Here is a 21,090-nt window from a genome sequence, read left to right on the forward strand (position 1 = left end):
TTATAATAATAGATTTCTTATTAAGAATACAAAGTGGAAGAGGAAACACCATAAACGCCTTAGTAATATGTCATTAAATGTCAAAAAGAAAGCATTCTACATAATCATATTTATATATAAAATATTTAATTGGGGATGAAATGACCGGGGGATGAAGTGACCGGGGGATGAAGTGACCAGGGGATGAAATGACCAGGGGATGAAATGACCGGGGATGAAGTGACTGGGGATGAAATGACATAGTAATTTTTAATTACTAAAATGTACTACAAATTACCTAAGGGACAGATATGCCATTAATTATTGCATTCTATTGTATTGTTTCTAATTTACATAAAACTAGTAGGCTGTTTATTTGCAACTGATTTTTGGCTGCGGCCCCTCAGGTCATACTAAGTTTTTATGCGGCCCATACACCTTATTGAGTTTGACATGCCTGATATACATATTCTCTCAGGAGTGGATATTGTGGATCGTACTTGATTAGTAATTCCACTAGCTCCAAGAAATTGCCTTGATTTTGTCCTTTCAATTTTTTCTTCAACTCTTTTGCGTTACTGTCCAACAATCAGAAATCCGGAACACTCATTACTACTAATAATACTAGATCTAGATCTAAAAATTAAATTATATGTTACATAGGTTAGGGTTGAAAAAAAACAACTTTACTTCTCTTAACTATTTTACAAAACAACGCCTTGATCCAACTTTCTAAAATATTTTCACTTTTTTTTTGTAGTGTTAAAAAAATCTCCATGGCATGTCCAGCCTAGAGATCTAGATCTAGATCTAGTTCTAGTAGTTCAGAATCTAGACCTTACTAGATTTCTAAATATTTTATAGAGAAAAGAAAGACAAAAATTCACATGCTATCAGTGCTAAAACGATCGAGACTCAAATTGCGTCTCGGTCTCGGATTATTTAATAATAATATTTTTAATATTAATATTATTAATATCCAGTCACAGTGGCAGTTTTCAACACAGTCAGAGGCAAAGGTAATCAAATCACTAATTTCAGTGAATTCAGTCTCACTAGATCTATATCATCTAGAATCTAGATATTTACCTTATAGTAATTATAGATCTATTCTATAGAGATCTAGGTATACCGAGATCTAGATCTATATCTACTATAAATCTAAAGTTTAAGATGGCCTGGTCCTGCAGTTTGCGCTTTGGACTGTCGTTTCAATTTATCGATAGTCCTGGGTTCAAACCCTGCCTGCTCCCATCCCCCATCGTTGTGTGGAAGGTTTGGACTAGGAAGTAAGTAAAGTATCTTCAAGTTACTTCAACTTTGGAGGAATATCTGAAACATGTAAAACATTTTACAAACATAATTTACCATTATAATATATAATTGTCAATTGACTGAATTGTTGCTAAAGTAAAACTAAAAGGGGTTAATTAGTAAAAATAGTAAAGAAATTAGAAGACATACTAGACTAGACGATCTAGATCTAAGTCTAAGACTCAAATCTAGATCTAGTTATTCTAGTCTAGATAATGGGTTCTCATTCTCTGTGTGTCGCAACCCCTTTGGTTTGGGGGTAAAATGATGATATGCCAGGGTTCACCTAAGACCATCGAAAATATTGAATATTGTGGTCGATTCTAAAATTAAAAATTATAGCTTTTATATAGCACTACTTTCTTGCTTATTAGCATGCTCAGAGCACTATTAGATCGTCCAATCTCATTTGTGGACCAGTGGGGGGAGGGGGTATCTGGGAGAATGTTTTCCATGCTGCCTTTAGGCACTGAGTAAACACAACTCTGCTTAAGTCAGGTGTCGAACCTCGAGCCTCATTCATAGTTAGCCAAGCGAAGTTCAAGCGTACGTAGCCTCTCGACCACACATCCCACTAGATCTATCTAACTTGTAAAACTTTACATTGTACTCAGTTTTTCATTGAAAGTTGCAATTTAGGTAAGTTTTTATCATTTCAGGATAGATGATTTAGATCAAGGCTTTAAAGGACTGTTTTGGCATTGGTCAGTAAGACAAAAATGGCTGTTTGGTGTACATGGGTAGTGTAGTGTAACTGAGTTGATTTTCTGCGTGCGTCCAGCGTGTCTGAAGGTCATGGCCATTGTTGTGTTTCATGTCCAGTGTGTGTGTGTGTATAGACTGCATCAGTGGTATGCTAGACGTGCTGGTTTCATTCACTGTTTACTGTAGTCTAATTTTGTCGAATAAAGCCATGTTATTGGTATTCTAGTCGTTATCATTTCATTACAATTTATTCGACAAAATTATGTATCTTGATTAGTGTTGGATTCCTTAATCTACAATGGATAAATTACTCAGACCGAAAGAGTTGGACATTGATCCTAATGCTCCTCTGGCCTCAGAAAAATGGACTCACTGGTATGACACATTTCAGAATTTTCTTTCGTCCATCAAGGATATTAACGAAGACTTTAAACTAAAGTTGTTGAAGAATCACGTATCTGCTACGGTTTATATGCTCATCAGTGATGTATCGTCCTATTCGATGGCCATAGACACACTCAAGACTACTTATATTAAGGTAAAGAATGACATTTTTGCTAGACATTTGGTTGCTACATTAGGTCATTATGGAAAGCTATAACCCTGGCCTTAAAAACTCAAAGACTCCCGGTTTCCAAATGGGAGCAGGCGTTAAACCAAGCCCTGCACTCTCTTCGTTCTCTACTGTGTACCGCTACAAACGAGACACCTCACGAGAGAATATATTCAAGTTCTATCGCAGGTCCACCTTCGGCAAATCACTCCCGACATGGTTAGCTCAACTAGGAAAAGTGTTGTTAAAAAAGGGAGTCCGTGCATCAAAATATGACGATGGTACAATAGCTGTGGACTTAATTACATGCAACCCACAGTATGCCATTGTAAGACTTCCTGATGGAAGAGAAGAAACAGTGTCATTGCGACATTTGGCCCCCGTTCCAAGAGAGGGAGAATCAGAGGTGTATCAACATATGGAACATGAAGACTTTGAGCCGGAGACAAACCCTATAACACAGATGCAGGTGCCTACTGACCATGTGACTATAGAACCAATGGCTGCTCCTAACACATATGTACAACAAGGGGAAAATGGACATCAAGAAGAAGTAAATGCAGGGGCTGAGTCTCCTGTTAGAGAGCCGCCGATGTCACCAACTCCAAGCGACGGCAGTATTGGTCCTGGTAGATATAACCTAAGACCAAGAACAAGCAGACCTAATTATAAGGTCTAACATTTATTTAATTATTTTTCCATATCACAAGTTCTAACTCAGTAATTGTAGGCTTAATATGACGCACTTTGAACTGATCATTTTATAGTGTATAGCTTTTCTAGTTAGACTTTTTGTATTGTATTACTTATTACATTATTATTCAAGACAACTGGTCTTAATATTTGTATGCATAAGGGACTGATAATTTTATAGTGTATAACGTGTTTGTTTATAGTTATACAATGCTTTTCAATAGAGTAAATCTGTAAGTATTCTGTAGGGATACTAAGGCCTCTTATATCGCTGTCCTTCACTATTATTTACATGTTTATGTTCCTATAACTTTTAGGCGGGGTGATTGTAGTGTAACTGAGTTGATTTTCTGCGTGCGTCCAGCGTGTCTGAAGGTCATGGCCATTGTTGTGTTTCATGTCCAGTGTGTGTATAGACTGCATCAGTGGTATGCTAGACGTGCTGGTTTCATTCACTGTTTACTGTAGTCTAATTTTGTCGAATAAAGCCATGTTATTGGTATTCTAGTCGTTATCATTTCATTACAGGTAGTTTATCTTATCTTATATTTTATAATACAGACGTTACTTCAAAAAGAAGATGATTACGTCCTACTCGTCATGCATATTAACCAATGACCTAAATTCTGCTAAGTCACTTGTTTTCCTGGCTAGCTCAGGCAACCCATTCCATGCTCTAATAGCACTAGGAAAGAAGGAGCATTTGTACAAATTTGTCCTAGCATATGGAACGAGCAATGTAGCGCCTTTATCTTAGTGTCTTTCAGAGTATTTTATTAGTGTGGTAGTTCAAGTGCTTACCTTTCTGCTCTAGATGGCTGTCTGAAATTGTCAGTTGCAATTGACTTTTCCAGTCTTTCTCCATTTAGACATTCAATTAGTATGCCAGCTCCTCCGTTTGTGTTGGATTTTTGAGAGGATCCATCTGTATAAACTCTGACTCTGACTGCCTTTACTTTCCCCAACTAAATACAGGTACACATCTGAGTTGGGCAGACATCATAAAACTCCAGTAATTCAAAATATCAGCCTTCATCGAAATTGAGCTCAATACCCATCATTTCAGAAGCCAAGTGCGTTACCACTCAGCCAACCCTCCCACTGAAAGATTTATATTGCATATTTTTGCACCCTTCCTTTTTGAGTACACCTTTCTTCTACTGCATCTCCTCCCACAAAAGTATGTATAAATTTAGATATATATGTTATGTTAAATTTTTCCTTGGCACAATCTGCAAAAGAGCTTACAGATCAGCAGCAAAAAGCTAGCTAGAAGAAGAATATATTTAAAATAAAAAAATTATTTATAAGACTTTGTAGTTCCTTTGTCAATGTTTTATGAAGAATTGCCTTAGATAAAAGCTTGATGGCTATGGTAGCCGGTGTACCATTTTCAGCACAGTCTACTTACTCAAATGAGCATCTAATCTTATAACACTTAAACTCTGACTGTAACTAATTTTGGTGCATGTCTGGGCATACATTTTTCTATTGGTTTTACTAGTTCATAATATTGTTTACCTTCTCACTTCTTGGTCATCTCGTTGCTTTTGTCTATGTTTACTAATAATCTCAAACTACTTTCTCTTTCATGTTTGCTGCTTTTACTTGTCTGATAATTTTATTTTGAGATGTAAGTGAAACATTTTTGGGATACATGAACACCAAATTAAAAAAAAAAAACTCATTCATATTTTTTCTATTTTAGAAAGCAGACATGACTACTCCTAAATCTATAGCCTGTAATGCTATTGACAGAGCCAATGACTGTCTACGAGAGATAAGTCTTGATATATGGGAGCACCCTGAGCTATGCTTTCAGGAACACCATGCACATAAAGTATTAACAGATTTCTTGGAACAAAGAGGCTTTAAGGTATCTCTTATAGATTTAGTGAATACATTTTAAACTCTTTCTGTAATTATTTTCCACGTTCCGACGGAATTACTAATTTTACTCATACCTACCTCTACCTCTCACAAAACTATTATATAACATTTTTAAAACATTTATGTTGATTGTCTTGAGGTCACTATCCCAGGTCACACCCCCTATAAAAATTAATATAGAAAAATAGAGCCTTTTTTTTAGCTCCCACTCTTTAAAAACAGTTTTTTTTTTTGTAAAAACACAATCAAATTGAAAAAAATCTGTTTTTTTTTCCAAAGATTTATTTGTAAGCATTTAAAAGCATTTTGTAAGGAAAGATAACAAAATAACTTTTTAAGCATAAACGATAATATTGTTGATTAGGCTGCATAATGGGATAAAATCAACAATGATATTGTCGGTGAGAAGAGAAAGAGTTAAGCAGCTCCTTTTAGGGAAAAATTTGCTATTAGTTTTTTTTGAGTAGTTTGTCTGTAATGTCAAGATCTCAAAAAACTATAAGGACTATTGAAAATATTATTTTGCCATATTTTGTGGTTTGCAAAGTTTAAGTGCAATGGCTACTTTTTGTTCTCTGAAAACTAAATGTTTTATTCTTTAAATTAATTATTTAATTTTTTTAATATAATTATTCTGGCAATTTTTTCATAAAAATACATGTTTAAAGCAATACACAAATGTGAGATTTTATAAAAGATAATTTTGTTTTGTTTGTTTTTTTGTTTGGCAATATTTGTACATATATAGTTTTTTCCATTATCAAAATAATGTTACAAAAATATAATTGTATGAGACTTATTTGTATTTTGGTGTATCAGTTACTAACAGCTTACAGAAAGACTTATCTTTATTTTTAATAACTAATAACACAAATTGTTTATCTTTACCCATTTTTTAAAGTGAACTTTAATTATTTTAGATGCAATAATTTATTTTATTCCATAGTTCCATAGCGCCACACTGCACACAGCCCTTAATATGCTTAACATAAGGATGTCTTCCAGAGGACATAAATGTGAGATTTGCTGTTTGCCAATTCCCTGTCCAAAGGGCCCCCCCTCCCATCAACTAAATGATTATTTAGTCTCCTCCATAAGTGCTCACCAGGACTCCAATGTTGTCATAAATCTCCAACCCATGTAGAAAATGAAATCATTCAATGTTTACATTTGCCATATTCATGCAGGTGACAAGCAGGACCTGCAAGTGATCCCCTATGCAAGTGATCGCAGGCTATAATATTTTTAATTAACATTTGTAGGTGGATAGGAATTAGGATTGTGTTTATTGGTAGCTTTTAGTTTACCTACATTTTAGACATAAGTTTTTGTTGTTTTTGTGATAACCCAACTCTCCTTATAATCTTGTTAAGGTTTAAAATATAAAGATATATATATGTGTGTGTGTAACATTTCATATATATATGTGCAGCTTTTCTGATTTTTGGCTTTTAAGCCGATTTCTTCAGTTAAAGTCTTATTACTTAAGTAATTAAATATAGTAGTTAGTTGTAAAATATTTGCATTCAATTATAGCCACTGTAGAGTAGAAGCAGACAAATATCAACCTGCTCCATACACAGTCTAAAAGACAAAAATCACCCAGCTCAACATTTAAACAGTCTATTGTGGGCTCCATCTAATCTTGCTCCATGTATTTGTGGTAAAATTGAATCAGTAATTATCCCTCATTTTGTAACAATCCTCCATCCTTAAGAGACTATTGTTTGTATTTCTTATAGTAGTAGCTACAACTTCTCATGTGGTTTAGCTGTCAGATACTTGACTGGCAAGTCTCCTTCACCTGGAACCACACATAGGCAGTAGGTTAGCATTTTTCAATCTTCTTGCCCTTACTACAGCCTTCTCTGCCCTTTTTGATTTCTTCATCTCTCGATGTAAACAAATTTGATCCAAATCATTTACTATGATAATGATTCCCTGACTGAGACTTTTATTACCATTAACTTTCAAACTTGTTTTCAATAAGGTGGAAAGAAATTACAAACTAGAAACTGCATTTCGTGCAACAGTATCTAATAGTGGGACTGAAGTGGATGCTCTGAACATAGGTATCAGTCTTCTAATAGAAGATTTGTAATATTTTAATAGTACGTTTTGATTTTTATGGATTTCCATTGCAAAAGAATGTCAATCATTTTGTATACTGAGTATACTAGAGAATTGAAAAGGAAAATAACAGAACTAGAGCAGTTTTCAGCCTTTTTATTATCTTATTTGGCATCACTATGACCTAAAAGTTTAGGTATGAGAATCATGTCATGACCAAACAGCCATGTAAAAACTTTTTCAAAAGACTTAATTACTATGTGTAAGAAAGAAGAGTGTACTTGAGAAAAATGGGTGATACCAAGGTTTGGATTAGCTTTCCCATTAAAATTCACTGAAGTTAGCATAAAATGGAGATAGATGATATATTTGCTGCAACAGCTTCCTCATTTCTCATTCTTTCTCTTTTAACCTTTTGTTAGAAAGTAATTGCTTTTCTTTCTTTTTGTTTAATAAAGATTGATAGGCTGATTAAGTTGAACAAAAAGATTATCCAAGAAAATGACATTTTTATAAAAAGAACAAAAAATGAATTACTCTATTCTGTTTGTAATCATGTATCACCACCAGGTGTTTTATGTGAATATGATGCCTTGCCTGGGCTTGGTCATGCCTGCGGTCATAATCTTATAGCAATCATGGGTCTATCTACATCTCTTGGGATACAGGAAGCACTTCTCAAGAGTAACTTGCAAGGAAAGGTAAGATAACAAATAGTACCTAAATTTCAGTTGTAACTGTTTGCTTTTTTGTGATTTTTTAAAACATTTCTTTTGTTTTGTTTATGCTGAGGTATTCCTGAGTGTAGCTTACTGAGTGTGAACTACTTATTCTTATATTCAATTAACACTTACCAAAACTACATCTGAAGTAGAATTCTACTTCTTCACTTTCAAGGATGCTTAAAAGCTAATATAACTGTATGTGCACTTAATAATTGGCCTAGTTTTACAAATATAATTTTATTCTACTGAATAGTTTATGACTTGAAATGACTCTGCATATACTAGATATATGTCAATTTACTATTTTAATTCTACAATTAAATATCGAAATAAAATTTAAAAATTATATGTAAATTGAAAATATTTTTTTTTCTTCGAATTTCATAAATGTAAATGGTTAAGATTTCCATATGTATGCACTTTTGGACCATTTATTAAGAAAAATATCACTTTTTTGTGTTTCACCTGTTGTTTAATGTTGTTTCTCTTCCAGCTGACAGTCATTGGTTGTCCAGCCGAAGAAGGAGGTGGAGGTAAAATAGACTTAATTAACGCTGGTGCCTTCAGTGATATTGACCTCGCAATGATGGCTCACCCCTCACAGCACAATGTACCGAAGCCTGTTTATGTAGCCATGGCTCAGTGAGTTTAATACTACACACACATTCTTCTCTTAAAATGGAACATTTCATATCAGATTAAAATATATAACAAAAAAATCTAAGCTTAGCTTACATGTTAAGTTTTATTTTTTTTATTTTTGTAGGGTTAATGTGACTTTCAAGGGGAAAGCAAGCCATGCATCTAGCTACCCATGGGAAGGGATTAATGCCCTTGATGCAGCAGTGTTGTGTTACCAGAATATTTCCTGCATGAGACAACAGCTGAAGCCTACATGGCGAGTACATGGTAATTACAAATCAAATGAACATTTCCAAGTTGTACACTTTTGTTGAATTGGGTGTGTATGTGATGGTGGATTAATCCCATGATTTCAGAAACACAGAATTGTTGCCACTAAAAATTAAATTACTTAACTCTTTCTCTCCGTAATTATTTACCACATTCTGGTGGAATCAACGTTTGTATCGTCGGTTAGGAGAGAAAGAGTTAAAATAACTAAATTTTTTTTCTCAGAAATTTTATTAAGAAAAAATTTTCAATATATTACATTTCCTTCTGATTTGATACTGGTTAAAGAATGGACTAAATATGAATTCTTAGTAAATTAAGAATCCTTCAATATGAGAAGAAATATTAATGTTAAATATGTTAATTACATTTCATTTTGTTTTATTTAATTTGGATTATTTCTTGAACCATATCTTGAACTATTTTATTTGAAAACTTGCGAGTCTCTCTGTGTAGTTCACATATTAAATTTTTGATGCTACTAGCTGCTGTCGCTGAGTATTCAAATATAAACACAAAAACAAATACCTTGAGAAAAAAAAATGTTGAAACTTTCCTCTCTCTTCCTCATAGACTCATAGCCATTAATTTCTTTGTTGCACTGTTGTATCTCAGACTTAAACCTGTGCCTATAATTCATTTATTGCAATTAGGTTAGAGCTAAAGATAGGAATTTGTATTGATGACTCAATTTCTTGCAATAGAAAATGTATGCTAGAAACAAAATCAAGGGAAATCATCATGCATATGGAGACTGACCTATCTGCATTTTAGAGATAGTAATTAGACTAGAAAAGATGGACAGCATTGTAAGCACATCCACAGGATAATTAATTTCATTATAATGATGGGGGACTGCTAAGAACAAAGTTGTGTGGAAATTTTAAAATGCATTTTTAGCCCAGTTGGTGTTTTGGTTGATTGTATCAAATTTAATGTCACATTAAAAACTGCATCAGCCTTGGAAACTTCAGAAAAAATATTTAAGGACTTTTATTAAGGCTTGTAAAGTGGAATAGTAGATCAGAACATTCACTCAAATTCACACATTATAACGACTAACCAACAACTATACAGATTAACGACCCTGATATCTTCCTGGTGTTTCAGTTGACACATATCTTGATCAGGCTCTTGATGCTCCAAGCCACAATGTGCAATCTGGCATGGCACCATAAACATATCTTCCTCATTGACCTCTAAGGTTCTAGAGCATTTTTATATTGTTCATTTCATTCCTTATAAAAGTAAAATGTATTATAATTTCTTGTGTAGGTGTCATCACAAATGGTGGAGAAAAGCCAAACATAATTCCAGACAAATCTGAGTTACTTTATTACATCAGGGCTCCTTGTTTGGCAGAGCTCAAAGAGCTTCAGAGAAAACTCACTGGTTGTTTTGAAGGTGCTGCTTTGGCAACAGGCTGCTCAGTGAGTAGTGAGTGAGTTATAGTTAAGGATAATATAGTTCTCATTTTTTTGTGAATCTTTTGGCTACGTAGAATGGTAAAATAAAATACGTATCATAAAAATTTTCACTTTTTTTTTTTTTTTTGGAAGCGTCTAAAAAAATTAATGCCAATGCATATATAATATTTCAAGCCTTTTTTTTTTTATCTTTTTAATCACTTACTTGTATCATAAATTATTTTTTAATAATCTAATTGCGTACATACTACAGTCTGAGTTATTGTACTTTGATATATTGGAATGTTCATATTTGGTCAATGAAATTCCTTACATTGAAGTTTTAATTCACAATTTGTGAGGCATTTGAAGCAGCAATTTTTCATTGAAACTACTTTTTAAATTAAAAAGCTGTGTTTCAAACTTTTTGAACAGCTTTCATTTTTATAAGTGATATCAGAGTTCAACTAACACAAAAGTTTCTCAAATAATTTGAAACCTAGCTGTACCTCCATATTGCGATCATATCTATTTGAAAATATTTCATCTCTTTTAAAAAAATCAGTTCATGTTAAGCTACCACAATTCATCTCTTATCTATATCGATTACTAAACATTATCGAAAATAATGTAAGCCCCCTATTTAATTTCTTACAGGTGAATTATGAGTTTGATTCAAAGTGTTATGATTCACTCCAGTCCAACCCTGTACTAGCTGATCTTTATGTGGCTAACGGTGAAACATTAGGCATAGAATATGAGACGGACGTAGACAGACTATTGAAGCCAGGTGGCTCCACAGACATGGGTAATGTCTCTAAAGTTGTTCCCAGCATTCATCCCAAGTACAGTCTTAATACAACAGCAAGCTTACATACAACAGAGTTCAGGGATCTTGTTAGTAAGTATTTATCTTTAATCTTGAGCCTGAGATGTCATTATAGTATAAAAATGGGCTGATGATTTCAAAGATTTGAGTTAGAATCCTAAGTAAACTCTATATTTTGATTTAGAGTTAGTGAATTGATTTTAAGTTCACTTAGCAGTAAAGAAGTACTTTGTTAAAGCCTTATATTTTTTTTGTATTCCCACACCAGAAACTGAAGCCTCTCACAAGATAACTTTACTTCATGCTAAAGCTTTGGCCTGTGCAGCGATAGATGTTTATCAAGACACAAGGTTACTGGGCAAAATAAAGGAAAGTTTTCAGTCAGCTGATTAGTTGAAATAACTAATGGACATATTTATATATACAATTTGTCTAAATATTCAGTATCCAAGTCTTTTTTGTTGTTTTTTTATGCAGATTTGTATGTATATTTATTATTAAATGTGAAAATCTAAATTTGTCTTTTACTTCAAAGAACTAACACAAAATACAATCAGATTGTTGGTTGCTATTTTACATTATACCTAGTGTTATTAGAATTCCAAGGCTTTGTTTAGTAATGAGAAGAGTCACTGACTGCAAACTCCTAAACTATGTGAAGGGAACTAAGTTTTGTATTCTTGTTTAAACTAAACATGGTATTATACTACCCCAGTTTTTTTTAAAATAAGTCCTTCTAAAAGTTATGAACATCGCCTTAATTAATTTCTTTCTTTATAAAACTAGTATAGCAACTAGTATAAAACTAGTATAGCAAATACTATGCATATTTAAAATACCCGTACGAAAAAAAATATGTTTTCAACTAATTTGTTATTTAGTCTTTCTTATTGAAAATGCCTTTTTCTTTTCAATTTTACAAAAATCAAGTAGTTACTAACAATATTTGTCGATAGTCACACAGCCATACAACTTTTTGAATTTATTTAGTTTATTGTTCTAAAAATTCTTCTAAAAATTATGTAGAAAAAATATTTGAATATTCACAATACAAAGTCTGATTTGAGTGTATTTGTTTGTAAAATGTTTTTGATGTTCCTTCAGAGTTGAAGATAGTCTAATTCCTTGTCTGGGCAGGGTATAAACCATCGAGACAACCCAACAACAGTCCAGCGCGCATACCGCACAATCAAGCGGCAAGCAAGACTAACAAAAAAACTAAAACAAATTAATTCCACTTGTCTTATTCATGGAAAACCAGTAACACAGACTAAAAACGCAAAATACCTAGGTGTTATAATAAATAAATGAAAAACTGTCATGGAATCCCCACATTGATGAAACTGTAAAAAAATCAAAGCATTAGGGTTTATTAAAAGAAATTTCTATAATTCAAATGGAAACATAGAACTAAAATGTTATTTAACCTTGGTTAGGCCAATAATAGAATATGCATCCTCTGTTTGGGACCCCCTCAATTCAAGAAAACATTAAGAAACTGGAACAGACACCAAATAGAGCAGTGAGATTTATAATAAATGAATATTCACATTTGACTAGAGTAACACATTTAGTAAAATCTATAAATTTAGAAAGCCTTCAGGACAAAAGACTTGAAAATAAAGTAGCAATTATACATAAAACACTGAACCATAATCTTCAAATACAAAAACCAAATTTAATAAAATAGCCTACTCAGAAAGACAAAGAGATGAAAATACATTCCTCGTTCCATATTCAAGGACTAAGCTGTACAAATGCTCTTTCTTCCCTAGCGCTATTAGAGCATGAAATGGGTTGCCTGGGCTAGCCAGGAAAACTGGTGACTTGGCGGAGTTTAGGTCATTGGTTAATATGCATGACTAAATGCGTAGGACGTAATCATCTTCTTTTTTGAAGTAACGTCTGTATCATATAAGATAAGCTGTTGCTTTCAATTTGTTTAATATCTGCATATTAAGTGCAGCTAAAAAAAAATCTTATGTCAGCATTAGCAATACTTCCAGATAGAAATATATCTTACATGAGATTCAATGTGAACAAACCTGACTAAAGTAAGAATCATAGTTAGCAATTGCAATTATTTATATCAAGAAGTATTCTTTTGGTGTTAAAAAAAAATATTCAGGTAAGATTTTTTAAGACATACTTTGTGAGGATGTGACTTACTAAGGGAGAGAAACAGACTTCACATCTAATTAACGAGGTGGTTATCTCCCCCTTTTTTTTTTTTTTTACCCCAGTTCATCTTTCAGTGTTTACTTTTAACAGTAGAGATTCTCTATTACAAGTTTTATAATGTTAATGTCCACCATTTTAATCTATCCTATTGAAATAACTTCATAAATATATAATATTTAGACTTCAAAACGAACTAATGAAACCGACTAAATTCAGTTTTCATTTGCTAAATCAATAAATACAAACATCACGTTTTATCTGCTGTATTTCAATGGTTCAGCCTAAATATTAATGACATTTAAACATTATTTCTTAGAGCATACGTTGATCAATTTATTCGACCATTTTGAATTCCATATGCCTCTAGTCTCCCCTGCTCTATGTCACTAGAGATGGGAAACGAACCGAACCCGAACCGAACACACCGAACTCGAACCTCACTTATGACCGAACCGAACCCGAACTTTGAAACTGCCCGGTACGAACCGAACCGAACGAACCCTCCTTATCTTAACCGAACTAATTTTGCAATTTCTACATTTTTTTTTTAGTTTAATAATAATAATAATAAAATACTTAAATATTTTATTTTAATTCTAATGATGCCATTATCCAAACATGGGATAGATAAAGGGGGTGGGGGTATTTTGGAAACTAAAGAAAAATAAAAGCGCGTGCGAAGTATTCCCATGGGTTTTTCATACGTGCCGACTCTCCCTGCCCCTGAATTTTCGCGGGCTGTTTGCAATATTTCTTTTGAACCGATTAGCCCGCCCTCTCAGTAGATCTAATAAGTAGAAAGTCAATTTTAAAATATTGTCACTTTTATTGAAATGGCTGTTAGTTGAGAGTAGAATATTTTTGGACGACTATAGAGTGTAGATATAAATCTTCAATAAGTTCATGTGTATTCTAGTTTAAAATACATTTAATTATCTTCTTTTCATAGTAAAATCAGTTTAAAACGGAATCTCCTTTATAAATACTTAATATTAGAACTACTTAAAAAAACTTAATATTTAATTACTAAATAACGGTATTTACATTTCTTTTTAGTGTTGTATGTTTAAAAATTGTGAAGTATTCCGTATAGGAATATTATTACTATTATTCTGGTTTGCATTATTGATCATCAGTATATTTAATGCACCGGTGTGGGGATGGCGAGTACCTCGAATTGGGAGGGGTGGAAACAACTTCCTGACAAATAGGGGGTGCTATAGAGTGTGTGTGTGTGTGTTTCCTGGCGGCGGTAAGATGAGGTTAAGCGATTGATTGGTGTATGCATGTATGATGAGGATGATGAAATTAGAGTAATGCAAATGTGAAACGGCAGACAATTTTGAGAAATGAGTGTAAAGACGTTGTTTTGTGGTGAGCTAGATTTCGTTTACATATCAGTATATTTCATTAATATTACATCTCTATCTCAAGTTAAATAAGTGAATATTGTAATAACAGTTACGCTATTGAGCTGCTCGCATAAGAAATTTCTTTTAAAGTTTAAGTAAAAATATAAAACGTCTTTATTGGTTCAATAAACTTCAATTATACTAGCTGTTTGTAAGCGACAAACCAACTAACAAGGAATGGGGGCGTCGAAATAAATGATTTCTTTTCAGTGTAACTTATCTGAATATTAGTAAAATTATATGTTTAAAAATTAAAATATACTAAGTAGGAATATCTTCTAATAAGACCTTGTTAAATGTAGACTGCTTTTTGCGAGGCGCGTATGCAACAATACGGGTCAAAACGTTTTGAAGAACACATTTTAAAACATCTCCGCTAGTGTGATTCTTCTTGATTTTTTGTCTCATAATAGTCGAATTTCTTCCGTCTATTGCTATTCATTATAATGACGACTTATGTAGGAAAAAAAATTCGCGACAGAGACGTCTTAACACGAAGAATATTTTTGAAGATCACGCCTATTACAGAAGTACGTGTGCAATATGTAGGCCTACCTAGAATGTCCCTCGAATAATACTATTGGTCAGGGCTGCTTCTTTATTACTAGATTTAATATGGCCCTCGACTTTTTTAAAAATAAGATGACTAGTGCGTTCTGTAAGAAAACATAAATATAAGCTTTTTAAAAATTCTCTCTTCTTACTATGAGATAAAGTTTAGAATACGCTTAGCGCCGCGTCCCGCCTGGAATTAAACCCCTTGCCGACTTGAGCGAAAACCTGCCGCATCCTCAATTCTATCTCCATGAAGAAACTTTTACAACCCTTACAATTTATGTAGGCAACATTATTTCGGAAAAAAAAAACTGACCATAGGCCTACTATATATAGGTGTGAGACACTGACTCATTAAGACATTTTTTACAACCCTTGAAATTTATGTAGGCAACATTATTTTGGAATGAGTATTGCCCATAGGCCTATTATACGTTGCAAAGTATTTGTTTTATGAAAAATTCAAATGAAAGTGTTTTATCTAATAAGCTACATTTCATTAAGCCTAATAACTTAATTTCGCTATTACATAATTTCATAACATCGAACCGAGCCGAACCCGAACTTTGGACCTGACCGAACCGAACCGAACCCGAACTATACTGGTCATCGAACCGAACCGAACCCGAACTTAAATCTGACCGAACCGAACCGAACCCGAACTTTAAAAGTTGAGTTCGATTCCCATCTCTATATGTCACTACATACAATGCTTACACTGCAAAAAAAATTGACTGGCCATTAACTAATTTCAGTAATTAACTAATGTACAGTAACAAGAATAAGTAGAAAGGAAGATAAAATTAAAATGTATTGTTTCCAAGCTCCATGTTTTGTACCAGGCTAGACTTAAATGTCAACGCAACTTTTGGGCGGTCACGTGAATGGGGGGGGGGGGTACGAATAGCTTGTAAATACACTGGCCTAATAAATGACCAGGATGAACTATAAGTAAACAACAAACAAGCCGCTTCGTTTTCACGCCTAAACTAGTCACGTAACTAGCTAATGAAGTTTTGTATAGCACACACACACACAACCTCCCAATGATTTCTTATTTCTTTGGATATACAATGGTGATGGAGGATAACTGCTATCTCTCTTTCTCTCTCTCTCTCTCTCTCTCTCTTTTCGAACATAAAACTTGATGATAGGGACCTAATGTGGATGTCATTACAAAAGGGATAGGGGGGAGGGGAGATCGAGAAAGTTACCCTGCCCTCCAGTTCCGGCTTTTAATTTTATTTGTAATTAACGATCAAATTTAAAAAGGGTTTGGCGGAATGAGCCTCTCCTGTGGACACCCAAACTATTTTACTAAACCATCTAATTCATGAGTTTGTACAACTTGAAATATGAGACATCAAACACAATATTAGATTAAGTTCCAAGGCATGAGTAAGACACATCAAACACAATATTAGACTAAGTTCCAAGGCTTGAGTAGGACATGACAAGCTGACAGCATGTACTACTACACGACATCTCCTATTTACCAGGCTTTGTTATGGACCCTTCCAACACATTCCGTGAAATTGTTTATTGTTTTCTTTCCAATGACTTTTGTTTGAAATACTCGGAAGTAGGCCAGTCCCCTCCCACTGAAAAAGTTGTGGGTCTTAGCATGATTCTCTCACAAGTCATACTCATCTGATTCATGGCCTGAACTCTGCTGATGTGTTGTACCAAACTTTTTTGTTTGACAGGTTTCGGAATTAGGATGTTCCTTCAGAGTTTATATGCCCAAACCTCCCGCAGGACGACGGGGGATGGCAGCGGCAGGGTATGAACTCGAGACGACCGAACGACAGTCAAGTGCGCATGCATCCATAAGCAATTCACTGTTGCCCTTCAAGTGTAAGTCTCGGGGCTTACCCAGGGTTGGGTTACACAATGTCTTATCCTGACTGGACTGTGGTTCAATACGTTATACTTCCAAAAAGTGGCGCAGGGCTTGTATTGTTATTGCCTTTTTACAACACAACAATTCGATTGTATTGTTGTACTTAATGTAAAATATTTAATTTTACACTCGTGCATAATGTTTTGGAACTGTGGTGGAACAAGCTAACTAGCTGTTATCCTTGTGACAGCTGTCAAATTACAGTCTGTCAGCATCGAGTTGTTCTTACACCTGTTTTTTTTTTTTTTTTCAACCAAAAAAAGTCTTGTTCACGATTTATGTGGGACCAAATAATGTAAAAATTTAACATCAAATTCCTGTGGAAGGTCGTAGTTTGCTTGGATATATTTCGTCTGGAGCTGAATCAGCTTCTGTACTTATGTAATGGTGAAGTCAGGATAGTGAAAACTGGTTTCAAGATTTTGGTGTCTTAAAATTTGTATTTTAAATTTAACAGTTCTTGTACTTTTCAACCATTTTACTAGAAACCTTTCAGCAAAGGAAAATTATTAAACCTGTTCTCACTAGCTTGCTTGGAGAAATGGAAAAGTTTTGTTTGCAAGCAACCCATTGAGATACGATGAAAAACACGAAGTCTGTCTTCACTCTTCTTTAGAAATATTTCTCACAAAGTCACAGTCAATGTCCTTCAAGGGACATAACAATTTCTTCCTTGAGATCCCATATTTTTCTCAATATCTTGCCCATGCTAACCCAGCGGACTCTACTGTGATACCAAACATTGGAATGTTTTGTTTTCACATCTTCCAGTACGTCTCGGAACTGTCTGTGGTTAAGTCCCCAAGCTCTGATAAGTTTGATCACTGATAATTGGATCATTAACATGTTTGATATTCAATGCAGTTTTATGCACACTTTCCCGTATAGCGTTGGGATATTGTTCTTTAATTTATTTAAAAAATAACTGTTTTACTCAGTCAAAGCACGGGTTCCATCAGTTGTTACACTTGACATCTTGTTCCAAACCAACCCAACACTTTCAACAAAGTTCTTCATTGCATTGAATAAATACTGGCTTGAATTTATGTCATTGACCAAATGGGTGGAAATTTTGCGAACAAGCATAATCTTCATTTGCTTTAAACTTTTTAGAATGACATGCAGAGACGACGTTTCTTTAGCCTCTTCATCATAAGAGATAAGAAGATATTTAAAATTATTTTATTTTATTTTTTTCCCTTTATTATATGTTTAATCTGTGGGCACACCTGAATTCTGTAGGTGTTTGAGGGCCGCATAAAACATTCTGACGGGCCGCATATGGCCCGCGGGTCGTAATTTGCCCATCCCTGCTCTAAATGACAATAATTTGGTCACATGTGTCGTAAGTTTTTTTGTTTTTTTTTTTGTGTGCCTACCTTTCAGATTTGTATTTTTGATTCGGCTCGTATGCCCGGGCACCCTGACAGTCTATGAACTTAGTACGTTAATTATTTAAGTCAAACACGCAGTGGCTTAGCTAGGGTTTAGGGTGACGGGTGGTTAGACATCTTTAGGGGCCCCTGCAGTCTGACATTCGACATCATGACATGAGACAATGACGTAATATTTAATGTAAAAACAAATTTCGGACACTCATCCCCTGGGGAGGGGGATTTTCACGTTTGGATCCCCCACACCCTAGCTACGCCACTGCAAACACGTAACGCCAAAGGGCGCTAACTTACAGTATTTTAACAACAGGCAGTAACGTAAGAAATGTTTCATGATATGAATGATAGTTCCCACATAGCAATTAGAGCAAACAAATAGTCAATATTACATAGTAAGTACTCATTCAGTGAACATTCATTATTTATAAATAGAATACTGGCGTAAAATAAAGACCCACCTTATTTACAAGGCCAGCGATACAATCCGGCCTCAAAATTACCAACTGCAACGGCTACTATAGCATTTAAAAACATAACTTTTTAGCGGCCCCCGAAAGGGGAAAAGACGCTATTAGTTTTGTGCGAAATGTCTGTCCGTATGTCCGACTGTCCCGTTTAGATCTCGTAAACTAGAAAAGATATTGAAAATCCGACATCACAATATTTTAGACCATTCAACGTTCTGATGCAACGGCTACTTTTTTTTTTTCTTAAAGCGAAAAATCTAATTTTTAAAATCAGTTATGCAAGCAGTTTTTTAAAGAGAAAAAGCTAATTAGTATGCATTATAAGTTAGACCTAATTTAAATTAAATAGTAATCTTATAAACTCCATTTTACTAAACATTTTTTTTATTGTGAAAGTTTTTTTTATATATATATTTTTTTGAGATTTCGATTAAGAGATTGAGCTTTTTTCAAAACAATTACATCAATTAAAAGACATCAGTTAGGCCAGTGGAGGCGCGGTGGCTGAGCGGTAAAGCGCTTGGCTTCCGAACCGGGGGGCCCGGGTTCGAATCCTGGTGAAGACTGGGGATTTTCAACTTTGGAATCTTTGGGCGCCTCTGAGTCCACTCAGCTCTAATGGGTACCTGACATTAGTTGGGGAAAAGTATAGGCGGTTGGTCGTTGTGCTGGCTACATGAAACCCTCGCTAACCGTAGGCCACAAAAACAGATGAACTTTACATCATCTGCCCTATAGACCACAAGGTCTAAAAGGGGAACTAGTTAGGCCAGGTTCACATCTAACTTTACATTCACTTACACCTATGCTTTGATCTGCGGGACCGTTGGGGCACTACACAAGATCTGTTAACCTTCTTTCTCCATTCTTATCTCTCATTTGTCTTTGATATAATTTTATTTGGATGTTCTTTTTGAAAATATTGAAGCCTGCCTGGGTGGACCTCTTCGGGGGCCGATTTTGAGTTTGTGTTTCCACACAAACTGTCTATTGTAACCTTGTTATTTATTTGAATTATGTAATGCATTGTTTCACTATCATCACATTATCTTTCTTTACACTTCTAAAAAAAAATTCTGCAAATCTCACACTAGAGGTACTCTCACGAGATGTTGTTGCAAGCAATCGTGTTTGAAATATATGGGATGTTGTAGTTATTGAGTTTGTTTTTCAGTCTTCTAATATCCCTAGTTTCCTATGACTATAATGTAATCTCATTTCAAACTTATGTTTGTCCTACTAAAAGTAGCAAATCCGCCCCTTTCTTACCCAAATAGCAGACCCACAGTGTTGCCTTAGAGTTTAATGAAAACAAACTACCTTTGTTTTATTTTTTTTTCATGAAAATTGTGAGGGTGGAGAGTACTTTTTTTTAGACATTGAACTATGTTAATAAACTTATCATGTCATGGAAAGGTTCTTATTTCAATAATTAAAGGAGCAAACAATTGTTCAATAGATTCCAATCCAACATTTCTTGATCAATTATCCAAGAAGCTTATCTCAAGAACTTCACCGACTTTACTTCTTCTGAACTGTCTACGAGCCGAAAAGATTCTCCATCATGCCGTGCTGGAAAACACTTGTAAACGAATATGTTTACACTCGTATGCAGCTGGTGCGTGATTAATCTACAACTTTGTGCAGGCTGTGAGGAGTAGACTTAATACAACAATATCATGTTAATTTTGAAGATAAAACACAGATAGTCCCACTTCATATTAGACCATGTTTGGGCTAGGTTGATATAAATCTGTTACTAATCTTTCTTTATTATGAAACTCACTCCGTTTGTCTGTCTGGGTGTAATCTAGTACACGTTATTTCTCCAACATCCCATTCTCCAATCAAGATGACACTTCGCATAATTATTCATGGTTAATGACAACACATGAATTATAAAAAAACAAACACTTAGTTAATCAATTAGTCTGATTAATTAATTTTGTTTCATATAGAAAATTTACTAAGCTTAGGGGAGATAAGCATTGTGTAGAGAATTAGGTCCTTTGTTGAAAATTTTAAACTTACAAAATGTATCTTATAAAATACAGACGTTACTTCAAAAAAGATGATTACTTCCTACGCGTCATACATCTGGT

General features: G+C 34.2%; 1 protein-coding gene across 3 annotated transcripts; it reads left to right on the top strand.

Annotated features, from left to right (window-relative positions):
* The first annotated feature begins 678 nt into the window (after positions 1-678).
* On the top strand, positions 679-11,822 carry LOC106071654 (peptidase M20 domain-containing protein 2-like). 3 transcript variants are annotated; one of them, XM_056033263.1, is made up of 10 exons: positions 865-998; positions 4,220-4,424; positions 4,953-5,120; positions 7,125-7,206; positions 7,775-7,905; positions 8,423-8,571; positions 8,696-8,838; positions 10,117-10,271; positions 10,905-11,148; positions 11,345-11,822. In XM_056033263.1, exons 3-10 carry the CDS (start codon positions 4,962-4,964, stop codon positions 11,467-11,469), a joined length of 1,188 nt encoding a protein of 395 aa, XP_055889238.1. In that variant the 5' UTR covers positions 865-998; positions 4,220-4,424; positions 4,953-4,961; the 3' UTR covers positions 11,470-11,822. The 3 variants fall into 3 exon arrangements, with proteins under 3 accessions (XP_013087266.2, XP_055889238.1, XP_055889239.1); XM_013231812.2 differs by lacking the exon at positions 4,220-4,424 and having other exon boundaries at positions 679-998; XM_056033264.1 differs by lacking the exons at positions 865-998; positions 4,220-4,424 and adding an exon at positions 4,775-4,877.
* Positions 11,823-21,090: the final 9,268 nt, after the last annotated feature.

The sequence above is a fragment of the Biomphalaria glabrata genome, chromosome 6, assembly GCF_947242115.1.
Source record: "Biomphalaria glabrata chromosome 6, xgBioGlab47.1, whole genome shotgun sequence".
Classification (NCBI taxonomy): domain Eukaryota; kingdom Metazoa; phylum Mollusca; class Gastropoda; family Planorbidae; genus Biomphalaria; species Biomphalaria glabrata.

Excerpts from the sequence above, each read along its gene's own strand:
- LOC106071654 (XM_013231812.2), top strand. The coding sequence starts at position 867 with ATGCTATCAGTGCTAAAACGATCGAGACTCAAATTGCGTCTCGGTCTC. Across the intron at positions 5,121-7,124 it reads TGGAACAAAGAGGCTTTAAG|GTGGAAAGAAATTACAAACT; the intron begins GTATCTCTTATA and ends GTTTTCAATAAG. Across the intron at positions 11,149-11,344 it reads AGAGTTCAGGGATCTTGTTA|AAACTGAAGCCTCTCACAAG; the intron begins GTAAGTATTTAT and ends TTCCCACACCAG.